Here is an 18665-nt window from a genome sequence, read left to right on the forward strand (position 1 = left end):
GTTACATTACAACACATTACGTTACATCATTGTGATTACATCCGTAAAGGGCCCACTGAGCGCCGTGAGCAGATCGCTCCAAGCCAAAACTACCACCATACAAATAAACTTTCAGGTAGGATGATTCGCAGCGCGTTGGAAAAATTCCTATGGCGGTTTTCGATTCGGAATATTATATCTAAAATGTTCTTTTATTCTTCGAAATTTCTAAATTAGTTAGGAGAAAGAAATGCGATATTTGTTAGGTGGCCTTCTTCTGTGTCTACAATGACTGTCTAAGATTTTCCCGACAAAATTACTGCTGAAACTGGTTTCATTCATTCCCCTTATATGATTTGCTTGAGTCGACACCTACTAGAATATCACAGTACCTTGAATTGGATTATCATATGCGATTATACAATGTCGAGCCACTAATTCACTTTAATCCGTTTTCTGGGGTGGGCGAACTTCTAAGTTTTGGGTGCCCTGAGATTCCAAATTTGGCGGTGCTGATGGCTTCACGGCCCACTTGACCAATGAGTAAATTTCGTGACATAGAAGATGAGAATTTTTTGTGAGAAGGCAGCCCAAATGCTATTGCACAGAAAGTAATATTTCGGGAGCATGGTGATTAAATGAGAGATATGACACCCTTAGTAATGACGAAACTGTTGTCCTGGCACTGGGTGGGGATAAAGTAAGCAGTTGAGTGGCTCTTTTATTTCTTTACACGCTATGCACTCAGATATCAGCCCTGCTTTTTGAACACCCACTCAATGATCTGAAACGCAAACATCGGTCATTTGTCAGGGCTGTGACACTTTTGTTAACAAATAGATTTGCCTGGGCTTTCATTGCTGCTAATGGAATACTGATCATGTAATGATGCATACTAGCTCATCTACTAATTATAAATGGTGAGAAATACTTCAGTTTGTTTTATTGCCTGTAATTAAAACCGCACAGACGGCACAGTTCCTAGTGAGTCCAGTCTTAAACTTCCAGATTTCTCTTCTCGAGCTTAAATTTGGCGGCTTTGCTTTTTTTGCGGCTTTTTTTGTTAGTCTTCGTGTCTTTTTTGTGTGCCGGGAGTCATTTGGTATGTGTAACCAGCTAGCCCACCAGCTCGTCCTGAGCGACTAACTTTGTACCCGCTACACATTAAGCCATTCATTAAAAACGCAGGCGACAAAAAACTTTTTTCTTTATAGAGTTATTTATACGCGGTTAGCTGTGCGATGATGGCTGTGAGTCGAGTTTATTGCTCATTGTCGACTTCACACTGGTAAGTTCCGACAAAGGAATCCGATCGATATCATACGTTTGCCCAATACGATTGCCGACCAGTGAGGACGCTCTAGCTACGGTAGTGTTTTGGAGAGAGAGAGAGAGAGAGAGAGATACTTTATTTTGCGTTCGGATCGCTGCTTGCATCAAGTTTGTGGTTTGAAGATGCTGGTCGGTGCGATGTGGTTCTTACCCAACACTTGGTTGATGTGCGACATCACAAGTGGCCATTGTGTTAGGCGTAGTGAAACAGAAGTCACTGTAGTAGAGCGGCAAGTTTGGCGATTTGGTGATTGCTCATCACTGAGAGAAAAACATCACACGAAAAATAAATCAAGACACGCGCATATCGTGTTGTGTCAATGTCTTGTAGTGCAGTAACATTATTTCAGAGAGGAGCAGGAGGATCTGTAGCGTGGACATGACAAGTATGATGGTGAATTTTAATGGTGCAAGGACATCTGAGGCCAAAGTGCGCCATGGCGCTCAAGGCTGGGTCAAAGACCTATTCCCCAAGCATTTCACCCTGAATAAGCCGAGCACCAGACCAGGGGAAATCTTGTACCCATTTTATCTTCGGTGGGTACCTTGCGGCACTGGGGATTGAACCCCGCACCTCCTGCATGCGAGGGTGGCGCTCAGCCACTAGTCCACCGCTGCGGTTCCACCGACAGGACAAGTATATGCGTGCATTGTCAGAGTAAGCGTCACATGACTGAGAGGAGGTGACAGGACGATGGAGGTCTCTTGGGGTCAGGCGGTGGTGTTGCGCTCGAACAACAAATGATAACGGCCTCTTTTTCTGCATAGAAAACGTGCTTCCTTGCCGAAACGGGTGTTGCTCATGTCGAGCTGGACGACTAAAACGCAGAGAAAAATTCATAACCTAACATCGTGATAGGTGACGTAGAAGAGATTGCCGCTAACCCACGTGCATCAGAAAAGCAGACAGCGTCGTCAGCATTCCACATTCCTTTAATTAAACCGACCCCCCACCAAACACCGCTCATAAAAGGCACTCGAAGCGTCGCGGCAGGTTCAGATATGCCTCATTGCAATTGAATGGCTGCGCCAGTGGCACAAGTTCTTTACTTCGCTTTACACCGGGAATCGCAGTGCATAAGCCTCATTATGCGCGTAGTGGTTGAGACAAGTTCTTTTACTAGAGAGACATAAGCCAAAAGTGAGACGTAGTCAAGGCAGGCAAACTTTTCTTTCCTCCTATCTTGACTACCCACTGCGGGTAACTCGAAGTAAAGGACGCCCGAAGCAAGTCAGCGTTGTGCCATCTGCGTGAACGATGTGCTGTTTCGCGAACCAGGATTAAAAAATAAAACATTCGATATAACCTTTCTTTACTGATTCAAAGAGGGAGTACATGTTTCCCTGTTTCTTTAGCCGATGCTTCGCTGTTTGCGCAGGCCCTTGATCCGGGAACACGCTGTTTCTTCCGCGTCACGCTGCTCTTCTGGCTTGAAAGCAGCCCCTCCGGCGAGCTCGCCTCTGCAAGTGTAACTACTACGCGCTCCTGTTCTCGCCACTGCGAAAAGGCCATAAGGCGCGGCCTTACCCGCCGCAGGCCCTAAGGAGTTTAAACTCCAGGCTTGAAAAACGAGCCGAACAAGCCCGGGGTCACATTGCGGAGTGGGAAACAGAAAGAAAAACGTTGTATATAACCCTGCCAGCATCTGCTCGCGTCAGTCTGTGTTTTTACATCCTTCGCCTTTTCGTATATATTTATATTTTTTTTCGTCAAGGGCTCCGTAAAGAAAGACAAGAAGCCAGAAAGGAAGTGGTGGGTGGAACATCGGTGACCTCTTAATGCAGTCTTCGTGTACGGTGCGGGAGGGCGAAGCGGCCGCGATCGAATTTCCGCGTCGGAGTCGCCGAACGGCCCACCCGCTGCTTCCTTCGTTTCTTGCTCGTACGGCTTATGTGTGTACATACACGTGCCATTGCGCGGAGTTATTACTTTTTCAATGTGCGTGTGTGCTTACGTAACCCGCTCTTGTGCTACCCTTAAGCGTCCTTCCTCTTTTTTTCCTTTTCACCACTCGCTATTATTCTAGATCTGCTGGAGCGCCGGACAGGCCGCCATGTTTTTATAACAATAGACGCCGAATGTACGTGCGTTTTATTTCTCTATAGGCAACAAAGAGGAATATGTGAACACCGGCGTATGTGTGTCGAAGGAGAGGTGAGAAACAGTGGAGGTGCTATTCAAAAAGATGAATACCACCCGTAGGCGGTTCTGTTGAACCACATGGCAGAGAAATGAAATAATTTTTCTATGGAGTTCTAATTCAAGTAAGAAAAATAATCGTTTGTTTAGTGGCCGGGGTATTAGGTGTGTGAGCAATGCTCAGAGCGTGTGCGTTGACTTTCATCACAGCATCGACCCCCGCGAGCTGGCGTTTTGTGAATATCACGTATCAAAAGCAGTGGCTTTCTCCCTTTGTAGGGAAACTGTATTTCGGCCCAGTTATTGTCACTGCCACTTTCCTCGCTAATCGAGTGGTCGGCGATCGTGCTCTTTTTGTGCAGATTTAGCATCTGGTTATCACAGTTCATTAATATATTTGCGCGCAAATACTGCTTACATTCATGTGTCCGCGTATCGTGATAGCAGGCTGCATGGAAGTTAAAGTGTCGTAGATGCACTGATTATCTTTTTGGTCTGCTGTTAACTATTTTAATACTGCCCGTAACTAATAAAGACTGCGCTGCCTGAGGCACCGCCTGTCGTCGTGATTTTTTTTTTTCCGAGGGCGTCCCACTGATAAGCGGTTGAATGAGGTTAAGGTGGAAATTTATGTTCTTTTTCTAACGTTTGAGCCAAGGTCTGACCTTCGTCAGGATGTGCGTGCGTGCGTGTGTGTGTGTGTGTGTGTGTGTGTGTGTGTGTGTGTGTGTGTGTGTGTGTGTGTGTGTGTGTGTGTGTGTGTGTGTGTGTGTGTGTGTGTGTGTGTGTGTGTGTGCGTGCGTGCGCGTGTGTGTTTGTGTGTGCGTGCGTGTTTGTATGCGCGCGTGTGTTTGTGTGTGCGTGCGTGTTTGTATGCGTGTGTGTGTGTGTGTGTGTGCGTGCGCGTGCGTGTGTTTGCGTGTGTGTGTGTGTGCGTGTGTGTGTGTACGTTACCGATCAAGCGACACTTGCGGTTTGTTTTTTCGCGAATTATATTTTATAACTTCAGACAGAACGAAGACGTTGTGACTGAAAGCGCCACGTTTTGCAAACAGCTTCCGATAGCACTTAGGTCGAGCGAACAGTCCAAACTGTGACAACGGTGGCTTAGTTTAAACAGTGCAGAACATGCTGTTAGAATGCTGTTTCATGTCCGCGCTGTTTCAAGTGCACTACACCGTCCATATTTCAGAACTTCAGATTTGTTAGTGCGCAATGCCATATCGCTTCTGAATTCGGCTCCGCGCTCCAGCATGTGCGATCACAGCTCCGTGCAACACGTGGCCCACGGGACCAAGACATAAGAGCGCGGATCCGGTCTCACGAGAAGGGGAACGTTGTTAGCGCTGCCTGGCGGCCAGTGTAACCTCTGGTGATTGAACGGCGGTCTCATTTCTAGCATAGTTCTGTATGCAGATGCCCACTGAAGCTGCTGTTCACTTATTAATTCCGCTTTCTACGTAATGATCATGCTATAGACAGCTTTGCTTGGAGTAGCAAAGGCCTAATTGTCCTTTGTTACTGCTGTTCACTTATTAATTCCGCTTTCTACGTAATGATCATGCTATAGACAGCTTTGCTTGGAGTAGCAAAGGCCTAATTGTCCTTTGTGATTTCGCCCATGCGACACCTTTATTATCACAAAATGATTTTAAACTAACCTAAGGATGCATAACATATTTGTTAAGTGCAGCTAAAAGAATATTCATACTGCTTTATCTGATATATGTTTATTCGACGATAAATTAGCTTTCAGTGACCGTTCCAGATTAACATCAAGCATCATGAACGAATAATTTTCTGCTTAACATATGAAGATAAAAAAACAATCAACAAGTCGTCTTGCTGAGCGTATGAACTTGCGCTACTGCTTTTTACAACTATATTGCTTTGATAGAGTCACCATTAAAGAAAATGAAAAGCAGGATGAAATCGTTGTATTATTTGTAGTCTCAGTGGTTTTTTATTCTTCGTCAGATTTATACAGATCGCTATAAAGTAGAAAAGTACTGCGACTGTGAAAGCAATGCAGTGGGTTCGTAGAAAATTGGAAAATCCGGATGGGCCCCGAGGTCCGACGAAATAAAGAAGACGCCCACCGGAAAACAAAATGAACACTGGAGCAGAGCGCCTCGGACGGAGCGGATGGAATCGGGGTGGCCTTCGAACAAGTCCGGTGTCGCCGAAATGAAAGCCGAAGGAGGCATCCCGGGCAAAGGAATGACATTCAGTCTGGAAACAAATATGACCAGAGGACAAGGCACACAACGCCGCCTTCTGCGCTCCGAGCCGAAGAGAGCGGCCCAGGCAAAAGCCTTCAGCGCACAATGAAATGTTAAAGATAAGAAAAAAAAAACATCCCCGGGCGCCGAGATGAAGAATCCAGGATCGCTTGTGATCTGGAGAGACGTCGAGGTCGTGGCGACCGGGAAGAGCGTGCAAAGGCCTGGCGAGGAGACGAGAACCTCAGAAATCTTCGCGAATTAAAAAGAAAAAGAAAAGAGGTGAATAAAGTCCGAGAGGAAGGAAGGGAAGTTGTGGGAGAGGAGGAAGGCAAAACGCCCTTCGGCAGCGGGAACAAGAAAACCGCCAACGAGCGTGAAACACGGACTCCTGGGACGAGACAGAAAGAAGAGAGGTCTCGCCAAATGTCCCGAGATGCAAGTAAACGGCTCTTGCAGTCTCCCCATTCTTTGGCTTCGATAAAGCACAAGGAGAAAACAAAGGGTGCCCTGAAGAACTCGTGTTACGACGCGATAATGCGGACGACCTTTAAGGGGGTGAAAATGGGCTGTTCTCAACTACGCCGTGACTGTGAAGACAGCCGGCGCCTGTATTGCGCCGCTGGGTTGTAGTTTAGGTGGAATCCGTGTAGTGACCTATTTCAATCTTCTAATATAGCCTGTGCTTCAGTTTTGATGCGGAAGGCCTCGCGTGGTCGCGTCGCACAAAACTGACTAGTAGTGAAGAACGCACATCGCGTTGAGTAGAAGGCGTCCACTGCTTCATCGCTACTAGTGATGAAGCTAGTGCGACGAACAGGTCGCAGCAGAACAAACGGTGAAAGCTTTTGATCACTTTGACGTCGACGCGTGAGACAGCTGCAGGTTTGCCTTCATTCTTTGCATTTCCTTCCATATGAGCCGAATGCTCTTCTCGAGGCTTCAGTACAAAGAAAGGCAAGAACATAACCGATGCCGCGCGTTGATCATTGATGAGAGCAAAATTTCAGCGTACTTGTAGAAAGAAATCTGAAAACCAAAAAAAACGAAAAAAAACGAAAAAAAAACGGTTGCATTTAATTATTTTGCTTCGGTTAGCATGCATTACCGCCTGAGTGCGAGAAGCGAAAAGGTGTTGGAAAAGGACTGAAACAGAGTGTGCCATAAGACATGAGCGAATGCTGGAAATGCCATGAAGGACAAAAGACGACCTCGCGGGGGCAGTAAATATAACTCTGCACTTTTGACGGGGTTCCGGATACAGGTTCTCAACCCGTTTCCCGTGTGCCAACAGCCCAGAGTGCAGAACCGTGTCGTTTTCTTTCAAGTGCGGCTGGATCGGCTTGTGTGAACTCTGAGGACAAGAACCGTCGGTGCAGCCGCTCAAGCGCTGAAGAGACTTGTTTGAACAGTGCGATAGCTGACGCGGGTCTGCTTTGCTGAAGGATACCCCCGCGCCATCTAGCGGTTGCAGGCGAAAATCTAAAGGTGTAGAGAGAAGCTGCCGCTTTTAATTTGTGTTGAGTTCTGAATGGCTTTTTGACGATCCTATTTTGTGAAATTTCCGGAGCAGAAAAAGTCAAATTCTAAAAGGCTCCGGCGCAGTTCAAATAGTAGGCATCAATGCATGGTGGCAAAAGCGCTAGTTTGTGACCCTAACCCATAACCATGAGTGAATTTTTCTGCGTTACTCCTATTTACTGCACGATTCCATGGTTAGTATTTTTACAATTTCGCCTATTATACCGTTTTTTAAACATTTGCTAAATAAGTAGATTGAACTAAATCTGAACATGTCAGATTTACATATCTTGGTTTTTACATATCATGGCTCGAGGACTGAACATTGCTAACGTTGCTTATCTACACTAGAAAGGTTGCGTGCTTGCTGTATAGGTAGCGCTTTATTCTGGTCGCATGTAGTCTCCGACATCCAGAATACACCCATAAACCTTTTAAGCGCAGCAAAAGACTGAAAATGACGCTTTTGTTAGTGTTAGTATTTGAGTTCTTTCGGGAAAACTATGCTTTATAAATTTATTTTAGCGTATTCACAGATAGCTCTAGTTTATATATTTTTAATTTATCACACAGTACTTAGCCTGTGTCTATGATGAGTTTTGGCAGCCATTCATCAGCACTAACGGTTCCTGCATGAAATGCAAATACAGCAGATGAGAACTGTGCGTTTATTCTTTAGTTATTTATTACGCCGTCAAGGCAACTGGCATTAACAAGATGACAGGTTGCTGTTTAACAAAAATAATTAATACAAAATCTGCAATGGATAAAATGACGACCCGTTACATTCATACAATGTTAGCTACAGACGTCTGTGAACGACTGTAGTAAGGAATCGTTATGATCTGGGTGGGAAGAATAATGCACTCTTCGGAGGTTTGAAGTAAAAATACTGCAAGAAACGGTCTGTTCTGCATAAGGGATTTCCAATTTTGAGAAGTTGATCGAATAAAACAATTCTGTTCTCTTGGTGGTCTCGCTTGAGTTTTTGTCTGGTAAGGTTATATGAAAAGCAAGTTACCTCATACACCTTAGCCCCATACGCGAAGTTTGAGCATGCCTTCAAATGCTCATAAGTTGTACGAAAGATAAAAATCTATCCGCACTGAGTTCTTCGTTTCAGCTTTCGGTCTCCATGCTTATAATACGCAATAAAATAAACTCTGTGCAGTGTGGAATCTAATGTGAAATACAATTTTTACGCCGGTTATGCGAGACAGGTTATGAAATGACATTTTGCGTTATTTTTATGATAAATGCGACCATTCTATACAGCATAAAAATGTTTCCTTTTTAGAGCATTGCGCTGACCTGGATTGTACCAATGGATGCTGTCACTTTTTTTTGTAAAACATGTCTGTAGTGGTTGCTGTCATCCTTATTCTTTCAAGTTATTTGGTACTGTGATAGTTACGAACAACAGGTACTGATATTGGCTTTTTATGTTCCGGATTCCCGCTTAAAAATTTATAAGGTTTTATGTATGTACACTTCGCCTTTTTAAATGTGTTCCTCTATGCGTTGCCACGCAACTGACGGCCTAGTTGTTTGTGTATCCGCCTTGCATGCCGGAGTTGAGGGGTTCGACCCTCAGTATCAAGAGGAAACACCATTTTCAATAGGTGCAAGGTTTTTCCTGAGCCGAGCTAAAGCTTTAGCTCGGCTTTTTTTGGGTGAACCGCTTGTAAAATGCGTCTCTCACCCCAGAATGTGTAGACAAAGATACCTCACGCCATGACACTGTTTGGTCAGGCTGCCCTTGAGACAACATAATTTATCATCATCATAAGCAACTCAACAGAAAAAAAGTGAAATAATTTTCGCATGTTCCAACGTTGCGCATGGTCACCATTAGTTCTTTTCGCTGCTGTTTTTCCCCTTTCATAGTTTCCTTTGTATTATTTCTTATAAGGTATCCAATTCCTTTTCTCATACGCTGCGCGTAGTACAACCTACGATTTCTGTCCTTGAAGCGCGAACTTTCAGCATTTATTTTTGTTAAATAGCGATTCTTTCACCCCTGAGTACAAACGTGAAGGAATAATTAGCCTCTACCATGGGTATCCAATGTCAGTGCTTTCATGGAACACTTTTTCTGTTATCTTCTGCGGCGTACGCGCAGTGGTAGAGGCGCAGACATATGTGTGTTGTGCGCATCGCTTTTGCTATCAAGAATATGATTACAGCTGTCCCGTGCTGGAAGAGAGTAGATGAGTGCATGTGTACATATACGGGTAACAGAGCGTTACCTATAATACTGGCGCTGGTTTTGTATTGTCTCCGCTGCCCTGTTTGCCTCGTGGATATCGACAAGGTCAGACACGAACGTCAAGTCAAGCCCCACGCCAGCCTGGAGTGGCGGTGGGCTCTACTTTGAGGCTTCGATCGCGCGCGAACCGTGACTGAATTTTTGAAAAGAAGTAAGAGTGAGAGCGAAAGGGGAGGGGGGGGGGGGGGGAGAAGCGGCAGATCGAGGGAGCAGTGGTGGAGACGGAAGCCAAAAACGTGGTGCGGCCAGGAAGCTCCCCTTCACTATTGGAAATCGACGGCGAACGCACACCAGTCGAAGCGGGACCCGAAGATGGCTGGGGCGGGGCTCTCCCCTGAGCACCCGCGGAATTTCGGCCACGTCGCACGGGAGCCCTAAAGGGGAAAACGCGAACAGAGGGGAAGGCGGGTAATGGGTGAAAGAGGGAGATTTGGGGGAGGGTGATAAACAGGGAGGACGCCAGAAGGAGGTCGAAACGTACGGGACGAAGAACCCAGAGTCGGAGGCACACACACTCACGTAGGAGAGAAAGGATGGAGACAGGAATGACGAGGCAGAGGCCGAGGCGAAAGGGATGAGGAGGAAAATGCACTCGCACCTCTCCTCATTAAGGAGCGCACTTGAAAGGAGGCCAAATTAGCCGGCGCCCGTTGAGTTCTCATAATGAGAATGGGCTTCCAAATTGCCTGCTTTACCTTGTGAATCAATCCGGCAAGGCAGTTGCTCGCGAGCTGGGAAACTGCCTGTAGTGCGTGGACGGCGGACTATACATCTAGTTCGTGCCAATGCGCGCGATTCCCTGGAAACCCGCTTTCGCACTCTTCCTCCTCCTCTCTTTCTATCTCTCTCTCTCTCTCTCGGCCCAGAGAGCGATGAAGCGAAGACGGCGAGGCGAAACGGACGGCGCCACAGAGTTGCAGGGCATGGGACCTGCGCACTGCTTCACACAAAAGACCAGTGGGGTCCTAATAGCTCGAAGGCGCCGTTAGAAACAGCAGTGTTCGCAGCGTCGCGATCCTGGTGATTGCTGCTGCTGCCGCCACGGCGCTGCTGGAAACCGATGAGCTCGCCTTTGTTCATCTCGCGCCGGTCTAGCCGGTTAACAATGTAGCCTCTTATATTGGCCCGTTTTGGAGTCTTTTGTTTTGGCGCGAGTGTGACCGCCCATGCCGGCTGCTGAAGTAATTAGGAGAGGGAAGAAAAGAAGCATTTTGATTAAAGAAAGCACGAGTTTGGAGCGTGATCATTATTTGTTGCCTTTTCACGCTGCCGATTCCTTTTTCTTGAGTGTTTCTTACTTTGTCGGTACGCAGTGAAGAGAACTCTCGTGGGAGTGTCCTTTCGTACACAATTATTAAGGCAGGAGTTTGATTATTGCAACCTTAACTCAAAGAAAAAACAGAAATGTACCAGGTTAAACAGTTTGATGGAGTATAGGCTGCAGTTTATGTGGTGTAACAGGTGTTATATATCTCCCAGAAAACATGTCTTTGGTTGATTTGTTTTGAAAGCCATAATCACGCCGATGCGAAAAAAAATTGCTTGGAAGGTTTGGAATTCTGCTTGCTGTTATTCTGCATAAAAAGAAAGCGCCAATAAGTGAAGGACTTTCTAGCTGAACAGAAGTCGGGGGAGTGCAAATATATGCCTGCATAAAAGAAGAAAAAATGTTTGATGTTTGCGCATAGCATTGTCTCTTGTCCTTTCGACCGAGGTGGAGGGTAAAAAATAAGCAAAAATGACATGAAGTGAACACAACGCCCATCAGAATCGTATTTATCACTCTGTTTTTGCAATATTTGTTAGAACATTTCTCTCCTGTATTTTCATCGGATTATAAGTATACCCTGAAAGGAAACGCTGTGGGGACAGTACATACTTTTGCATAGTGGAAAACTGCATAGTGCTCACAGCTGCCCGAGCACATGCGCAAGTACTTTTCTCACTCAAACACAGACGTGCACACACAAAAAATGAAATTGGTTTCACATCTTTCTACACAGAAGACAACAATTATGAATAGAAACTCATATGGTAGGGCTCACTGCCTTCATCCAGTACGGTGTTTTGCGTGTTGTCTCCAAGTGGTAAGCCTCGTATGGGCAAATATGCTTTCTCGATGAGCGCGGAGGTGCAGCGTTGAAACGAGGTTAATCGACAACTACTGATTCTTCTGTGAATAATAATAAAAAATATGTGATCGAATTTCGCTATATTCTATCGCTATACTAATAGTTCGCAACCGTCATATAAGGAGCTCCGAAACAAGACAAATGATTAATTTTGTAACACAATGTCAGAACTTCACCTTAATATAAATTCTGCTTTTAATGAGTTCTAATACGTACACGACAATGGCATGGATCACTGTGCCGCCACGGTGCGACTACCGGCTGCTATTAACAAGTACACTGCCATCTGGTTCGTACAAGCCATTATTTCGCGCGATCAGGCTTCGCTTGAGAGAATGAGTAAGTGGTCGTCAGGCGAGAGAAAAAAAAAGCAAGAGGAAAAAAGTCATTCTTTGCTGTAACACGTCCTTTCTGCGTTGTACGCCTCTGTTTGGTACTTGCGAATGCCGTCGACTTATTCACGTCGCACCCACAACGTGTAAGCGAAACAACAAGCAAGGAGAACAAATGTCCCATAACAATGCCCGCGAAAAAAAAAATACCCCTGTTTTGGTTCTTTGGAGGTCGTTAGGCCCCTTCCTGCCATTAATCTCCCGCCTAACAGCGGTACATTTATATTTATCAGCGCATTATCAGCCAAGCGTAACGGCCTCCGGAACCCACGTCACAAGTGTACAAATGAACGACGCCGCAAACAGTCCGCGCGGCCACCTCTCTCCGCATAGGGGCCGCCGTCTGACCTTCGATCGCAGCGGGTTTCAAAGAGGCAAAGCGGCAAGTAACGGTTGCGCATATGAGCACGCTAATGCTGCTCGATAGCTCATATGGCTTGATCACTTGGAAATATTTCCGGTCGAATATGTCACAGAGGCATCATTAATAGCCGCAAGCTCCCGGAGCTAAATTCCAGGAAGGCGCACCTATTTTTTTTTTTCTTTTTACCGAGCAGATCGTTTTGAAAAATGACGCCAGACAAATGTGCCGCGACCAGGTAAACAAGCAGGCGTTAGAACTGTCGAATGGCGAGGCGACGCGCGCGTACCCGCCTTTGGGAAGCCGCATTGTCGGTAAATGTACTTTTGGCTGCTATTGATTATTGTTAAGCGCCTTAACATTACTTACCGTGACCGCAATACGTTGCCTTCGTTGAAGGCTGAGAAAGCCCCAATCATTTCTTCTTCTAAAAAAAAAGCAAGCAAGGTTTCTTCGCTACCTTTTCGTGTTCGCGCCTGATATCAGGATGATGTAAATAAGCGTTTGATTTGATTTCATATCACGTGAAACTCCCCATTGCGCTGTTTGATATTTATCTCGTTGCCTTTGACGGCTTGCGAGGTGTACTACTAATTGTTTTGATATTCTCCTCAGATCATCGATATCGTATCCTCACATGCGACGACTGTCGGTTCATTCACGTTGTCCAGCTGCAGTGAGCCCTGTATAGCTTCTACACAGCTAACTCGAGCATAGCGACAACAACCAGTTCCCGTTGGCGGCAAAAATAGCCGATTGGATTATGTTCGCCAGACTGATTATTGCTTATGAAGATACAGCAACACTATAATGGGATGAAAGCTCTCAGCCTGCCACAAGCGGCTGGAAGGAGCTTATCTTGTTTTCTTGAAGTTAAAGCAGAGATGCATCCTTACAACAGCCCACTTCTTACTGGTTGCCGTTCAAGGTCGGCATTGATGCAGTTGCACAGTACCGGTAACATTTACCACAGAAGTAGAACAACGGCTTGACCTGTTTGCCGCTCGCTTCACTGTTTGTTGGACGAAACATTCAATTTTTCGACTTCGGTTACTTCCCACGACTTTTATGCGTCAAACTCTGTTAATTTTTTTAGTAGCCTGCTCTGAAAACTCACAGTAAGACTCAGTCAGGGGTCCGATACAGCTGGCATGTAGCAGTGTCGAAGAGTTGACGTGACCGCAGAATATGTGTTGCACTGATGTCTTGAAAGTTGAAGCAACGCCACAACCTTTATAAGATTATTTAATTTACACTATGTCATATTAGCATGGAAGTCAAAGGTGAAATTAAACTAAAAATCCGTACATGAGCTGTTTCGTTCAAAGGGTGCGTCCAAACGAATATATTCATCCAAACGAATTTCATCCAAACGAATATAATTCATAAGGACAACTGAATACATTGATTTTGACAATGAGATAGCAATGCTGTGGTGCCTTTACCGGAAGTGCGTCATTTCAGTCTGCTGACGTCACTTCATTCCAGCCAATGGAAATAATCCGGTCTGCTGACGCGACATCCTTCTAACCAAAGGGTGAAACTTATCATGAACAACCAACTTTGGCCCCATGAGACCTCTAATGTATTATCAATGCGGGACTCCCCGCTGCGTTTTTTAACTAAAGTGGACAGGATTCGCTATCATGTTTTTATTTAGAGTACAATACTCCTTGAGAAAAGTTGTGCGAAGGAGTGCGGTGCCTTGAGGCAAGCCAACGTGACGTCAGGAATTGTCAGTATTGTCATAAAAAAAACGTACCAATGTGAATGATTTATACGCAATACAGTCAAATTAAAATGGCCAGGACAATGTCTCAGATAAATGAAATCAGCTTTCATATGCAATAAACTTGCCTGCAGAATAAATGAATAGTTTTCTCTTTTACACGAACAAATATCTGTATATTATTTTGTCTTTCATTCAAAACTTACACTACAGTCTTTATTTCTGTTTAGCATGACCAAGTCTCACTCTGTTGTGTTTTATTTCTTTCACTGACGGAAATAAGACAGCTGAAAAGTGGAAGGCAATTCCTGCGAAGTGGAAATCAGGATTACCTTCTAAACTGCTATTTTGGACGCGTACCCCAGACGCGAAACGCTGAAATGAGCATAGCTCCTGCTGAATATCGGCATTCAGCTAATACGCTTTTCCAGCGAAACTTTCGTAGCATTGCAAAGACAGGGAACGCATGGGCGTACATGGTCCCATCTCAACGAAAAAGGTCACGGCAGCAGCGAAACAAACGATCTCCTTGGAATTCAATTTCGGATCGCTGCTCCAACTAATGCCATTCCAGAATGTGAAGATCCCTAACGAGCCCCTTTCGCCGTTCGGGGCCTTTGAATCTGCGCAGCAGGCGGCGTTCTCAAAGGAGAAAGTGGTGGTCGTGATTCGTACGCGTCTTCCTTTTTTACTACTGAGGTCAGGTCAGAGTAATTCACCTTCTTTCTGTTGACTTTTATTCGGTTGCACAATGTGTCTTTGAAAGGACTGCTTCCAATTTCTCGCGATACGAGATTAACTCGTTAAATGTTGTGAGCGAAACTCGGAATTCGCCAATTTTTCTGCCGCGAATAAATTAGGAGAGGAGAATACTTCAAATAATTAGGCGGCCGGGCTGCACATCACTTTTAGCCATTTTCATTTTTATACATTCTGACAAATTAGAGTCGCCTCGCTAAATGGAAAGCTCGTGAGAAGTACAATTGCAGAAATATGGTAACTCTGCTAAGTCCGCCTAATCTGCATGGATTTGTACGACACTTTTTTAGGCCTGTTTCGAAGTGAGAGGTCTTTGAAAACTAATACGAGGCTATCATCAAACTTGGGCAGGGGCTGTTGCCTTAACATCTTATTCATTCATTAGAGCGGCAAGAGCTTCGGCATGGTCATTAATTTCTGAATAAGTTGTAGGAAAAGTATAATTCCTATGCTTTAGGTCAAAGCAAACCACACAAGTTATTCTGGTTATCATGAACGGATGATGCAACTTATCATTCCTTCTTTCTTCGGCAGAAAACAAAACAAATGTTAAACGTCACTCACGTATTATCAATGGTGGGCATTTATATATGTGATTGCAAAAAGAAGACAAACAAAAAACAAGAACTTAAATATACTTTTCTCGGCTATTAAGAACAAATTAACAAATTCTTGTAGTGTAATTTATTGCACTTGCTAAAGAAGAATACGATGCAGAATTGACTGTTCCGCCTTTGGCGAATGAAAACAGGGCAGGTGTTCCGAAAAACCGTTTGTGATATTTCAACACCAACCGTGGCTTCGACACAAATAAAAATACACCACATGGACGTGGTCAAAACCCTCATCTCGTATTCGCCCATCGCCTATAAGTGAAAAGTTGCGCAAGATGGTTAATAAGGCCAGAACAAGACACTAGCAAAAAAAAATGCACCTAATGCGTCTTAAGCAGTGTAGAGTTCAATTATTTCCGCTAGCTTTACCGTGGCTACTTACTGAGCGCCGGAAATAAATCACGAGCTAAAAGAGGGGTTGACTGGGGGCATCAGTCCTCGTGGGCGTTCTAAAGTAGATATACACATAATAAGTCGAGAAAAAGAAGCAAGAAAACGCGGCCTTTCCTCGAGAAGCTCTATACTTTTGATAGCTCCTTCGGGGGGCTCCACCCAGCGCTGAGCGTTTTTGATAAAGTGCTGTAATTTATGTTTCTCTAACGTCAGGTCTTGGAACGACATTTGTCTTTATCATTCTTTTGTTTTGTGCTCCAGCTGCGGATCACCTTGGTTGGCGAAAGTAAGAACGAGTGGGGTAAAAAAATGTGTAAGCTATAGAAGAAGATGCGAAGAGCACGCTACGACTTATTTATACGGTACTGCCATCCGAGCAAATTTACTGTTCCAACTTCGCACAATACGAAACTTCGCAGATATAGCGGAGGATGAAACGCTGCTGGCCCCGCTTTGTTGTGCAATGAATAAAAGAATGAAGATGAAAAGAGTTGCCTAACAACTGGACGGATGTTTCAGCTAATCCCGTTAGTTTTAAGCGCAGGAGACAAATGTTTATATAACGCAGAAATGGGCCAGCTGAAGGAGAGAAAATCAGCCGTCTAGTTTAGGTTTTTTTTTTCGTAATCGGCAGTAGCTTTGCCATTCAAGGAAAGGTCTGTTGCGGAATAGACAAAAAGATAATGATCGTTTTAAAACTCGATCTTTCTCCTACTTGCTCGTTTAATCACTTTCTATTGTTTTGAATTACAACTCTCATGAATATTACTGAGAATCGAAACGAAAAATTCACTGCAGAATAAATTTCTGCTTCATTCTGCTTCATTATGCATTCTGCAAAAATTTCTGCATGCACTGTTTACTTTTCATTTAAAAATTTCGTAGAAGCTGATGGTGTCCTTTGTTTCGACCTCAAGTTGCAAGAGCTGCTGAATGATACTTCTCTTCCAGCGAATTCGCTGCTGTTTGTGTTCATTCTAAACATTTGAAACGGACAGCATTTTTTTTTCCTCTTTCAATCTTGAGATGTAAAATGTAATAAAGAGGCAGGTCTTCTTTATCTAAAAATAATTTATAAAGTTAATATGACCAATTTTTTAAATGGAAAGTTGTAACGGTGGTTGCACTGAATGAAGAGAAACATCACCCTACAACGCAACAACACATGGAGCGCGTCAATTTAGAAGCGATAGCTCAAGAAAGCTCAGGTATTCATGCAAATACTGCCTTTGAAACGAAATGTTTCTATTTCTCTTCAGCAACGTGCCTATCTACAAACGTCTTGTACGAGCACTGCATGGATAATAAAGCCGAACGTAAGAATAGACAGACAGAAAACGCATTTTATAGGTACAAACTTTCTTGCCAATTACAAAAAAAAAAAGTTTTGATGCTTGCTGGTCATGCGTCTCGTTAGAGTTACTTCGCACGAAAAAAGAAAAAATATACTTAGAATAAGAGTTATTCCTGCTAAAACAGTAGCTATAATTGCACTTACCTTTTATACACGGTGAAAAGGTGGAATATAGCTCAAAAGCATCACAGTGTCTTAGGAGCTGGGACGGCGCGTACGCCTGCAGTTACTTCGCAAATGAAGTGTGTTTTCAATGAAGGCGACTCACCAAGGATGTAAGACAGGACGAGAGCCGCCACGACGACGGGTGGAGAGTGCGCGATGGCAGAGTATCCCAGTCGCATGGCGCCAGTCGCGAGCGTCGTAGCCGCTGGCGCGTGGTTCTGAAGCGACCAGAGAAGCGGCCCGCGTCGAGACACGGGGCTCGCGGGCGCTGTCTTCGTCGCTGGCGCCGCCGCCAGACGGCGATCGCGCGCCGGCGTCAACGAGAAGCGCGGCCCGAATCGCCCGGCGAGCAGCCGGCTCTCCCGGCGAGCCGCATATTCCGCGCGCGCGCGCGATCTCGGTGCCGCGAGGAGCGCAGCAGCAGTGTGCCACGGACGCCGCCGGCTGCAATGAAAAACCCGACGACCGCCGCGGGTCGGACCGCACCGCTTCCCGAGGCGCCCGCTAGGCGAGGCGCGCCCATCGACCGGTGGGAGGGAGAGCCTCCGCCGTTTGTCGGGGCAGACGTCTTCGGCAGGGCTGTACCGAGCCCCTCGCACGCACGTGCACCCGGGCCGGCAGCTGCAATTGGCTTTGCCGCATTAAACCTCTTTAGAAGGTGAAGCCAGCTTTACAAAAAAAGTTCATGTTGCTTTGTTATGTCATGCCATTCCATGTTATCATAAGTTTGTGTTATGTTATGTTATGTTATGTTATGTTTTGTTATGTTATGCTATGTTTGTTATGTTATGTTTGACACTCCGAAGCAGCAAAGCAGCACTAGAGCCATGCGAGACATCGTAGTGCAGGGCGCCGAATTCATTTCGAACAACTGAAGTTCTTGAACGTTCGCTGACATCGCGTAGCACGCGGGAACTTTTGCATTTTGCCCCCAGTGAACTGACAAAGACGAAAGAAGGCTGTATCACCAGTGCTTCTGATAATAAAGTTACTCCTGTCCGCATAGATGATTTAGTCAATAGCACTGTCGATATCCGATAGTTATTGTAGCTGTGGAAGCCCATCATTACAGATATAAAATTTTCCAAAACTTCTGGCGCTTAGTGATTTGCGGTAATCTAACTTCTTAAAGCAATGAGGACGAACTTCGTTCATTCTCATAATAAAAAAGTAATTGCATAGCATGAAATTTTCGCGGTTTTATTTATATTTGGAAGCTGAAAAATATACCTGCGTGGTATAACTTGGAACTAATAAAAAACAGCAAATGTAGTAGCTTGTTTCTCAAAGCGAAGAGCTGTTT

At 45.0% G+C, this 18665-nt stretch overlaps 1 protein-coding gene across 1 annotated transcript in view; it reads right to left on the reverse strand.

Annotated features, from left to right (window-relative positions):
* The window catches only part of LOC144094680 (uncharacterized), a 36894-nt gene extending 19083 nt beyond the window's left edge, over positions 1-17811 (reverse strand). The window contains exon 1 of the mRNA XM_077628601.1: positions 17466-17811. Coding sequence (XP_077484727.1) covers positions 17466-17541 — 76 coding nt within the window. The 5' untranslated portion in view covers positions 17542-17811. The remainder of the gene's footprint in view (positions 1-17465) is intronic.
* Positions 17812-18665: the final 854 nt, after the last annotated feature.

This window comes from Amblyomma americanum, chromosome 6, assembly GCF_052857255.1.
Source record: "Amblyomma americanum isolate KBUSLIRL-KWMA chromosome 6, ASM5285725v1, whole genome shotgun sequence".
NCBI classification, from domain to species: domain Eukaryota; kingdom Metazoa; phylum Arthropoda; class Arachnida; order Ixodida; family Ixodidae; genus Amblyomma; species Amblyomma americanum.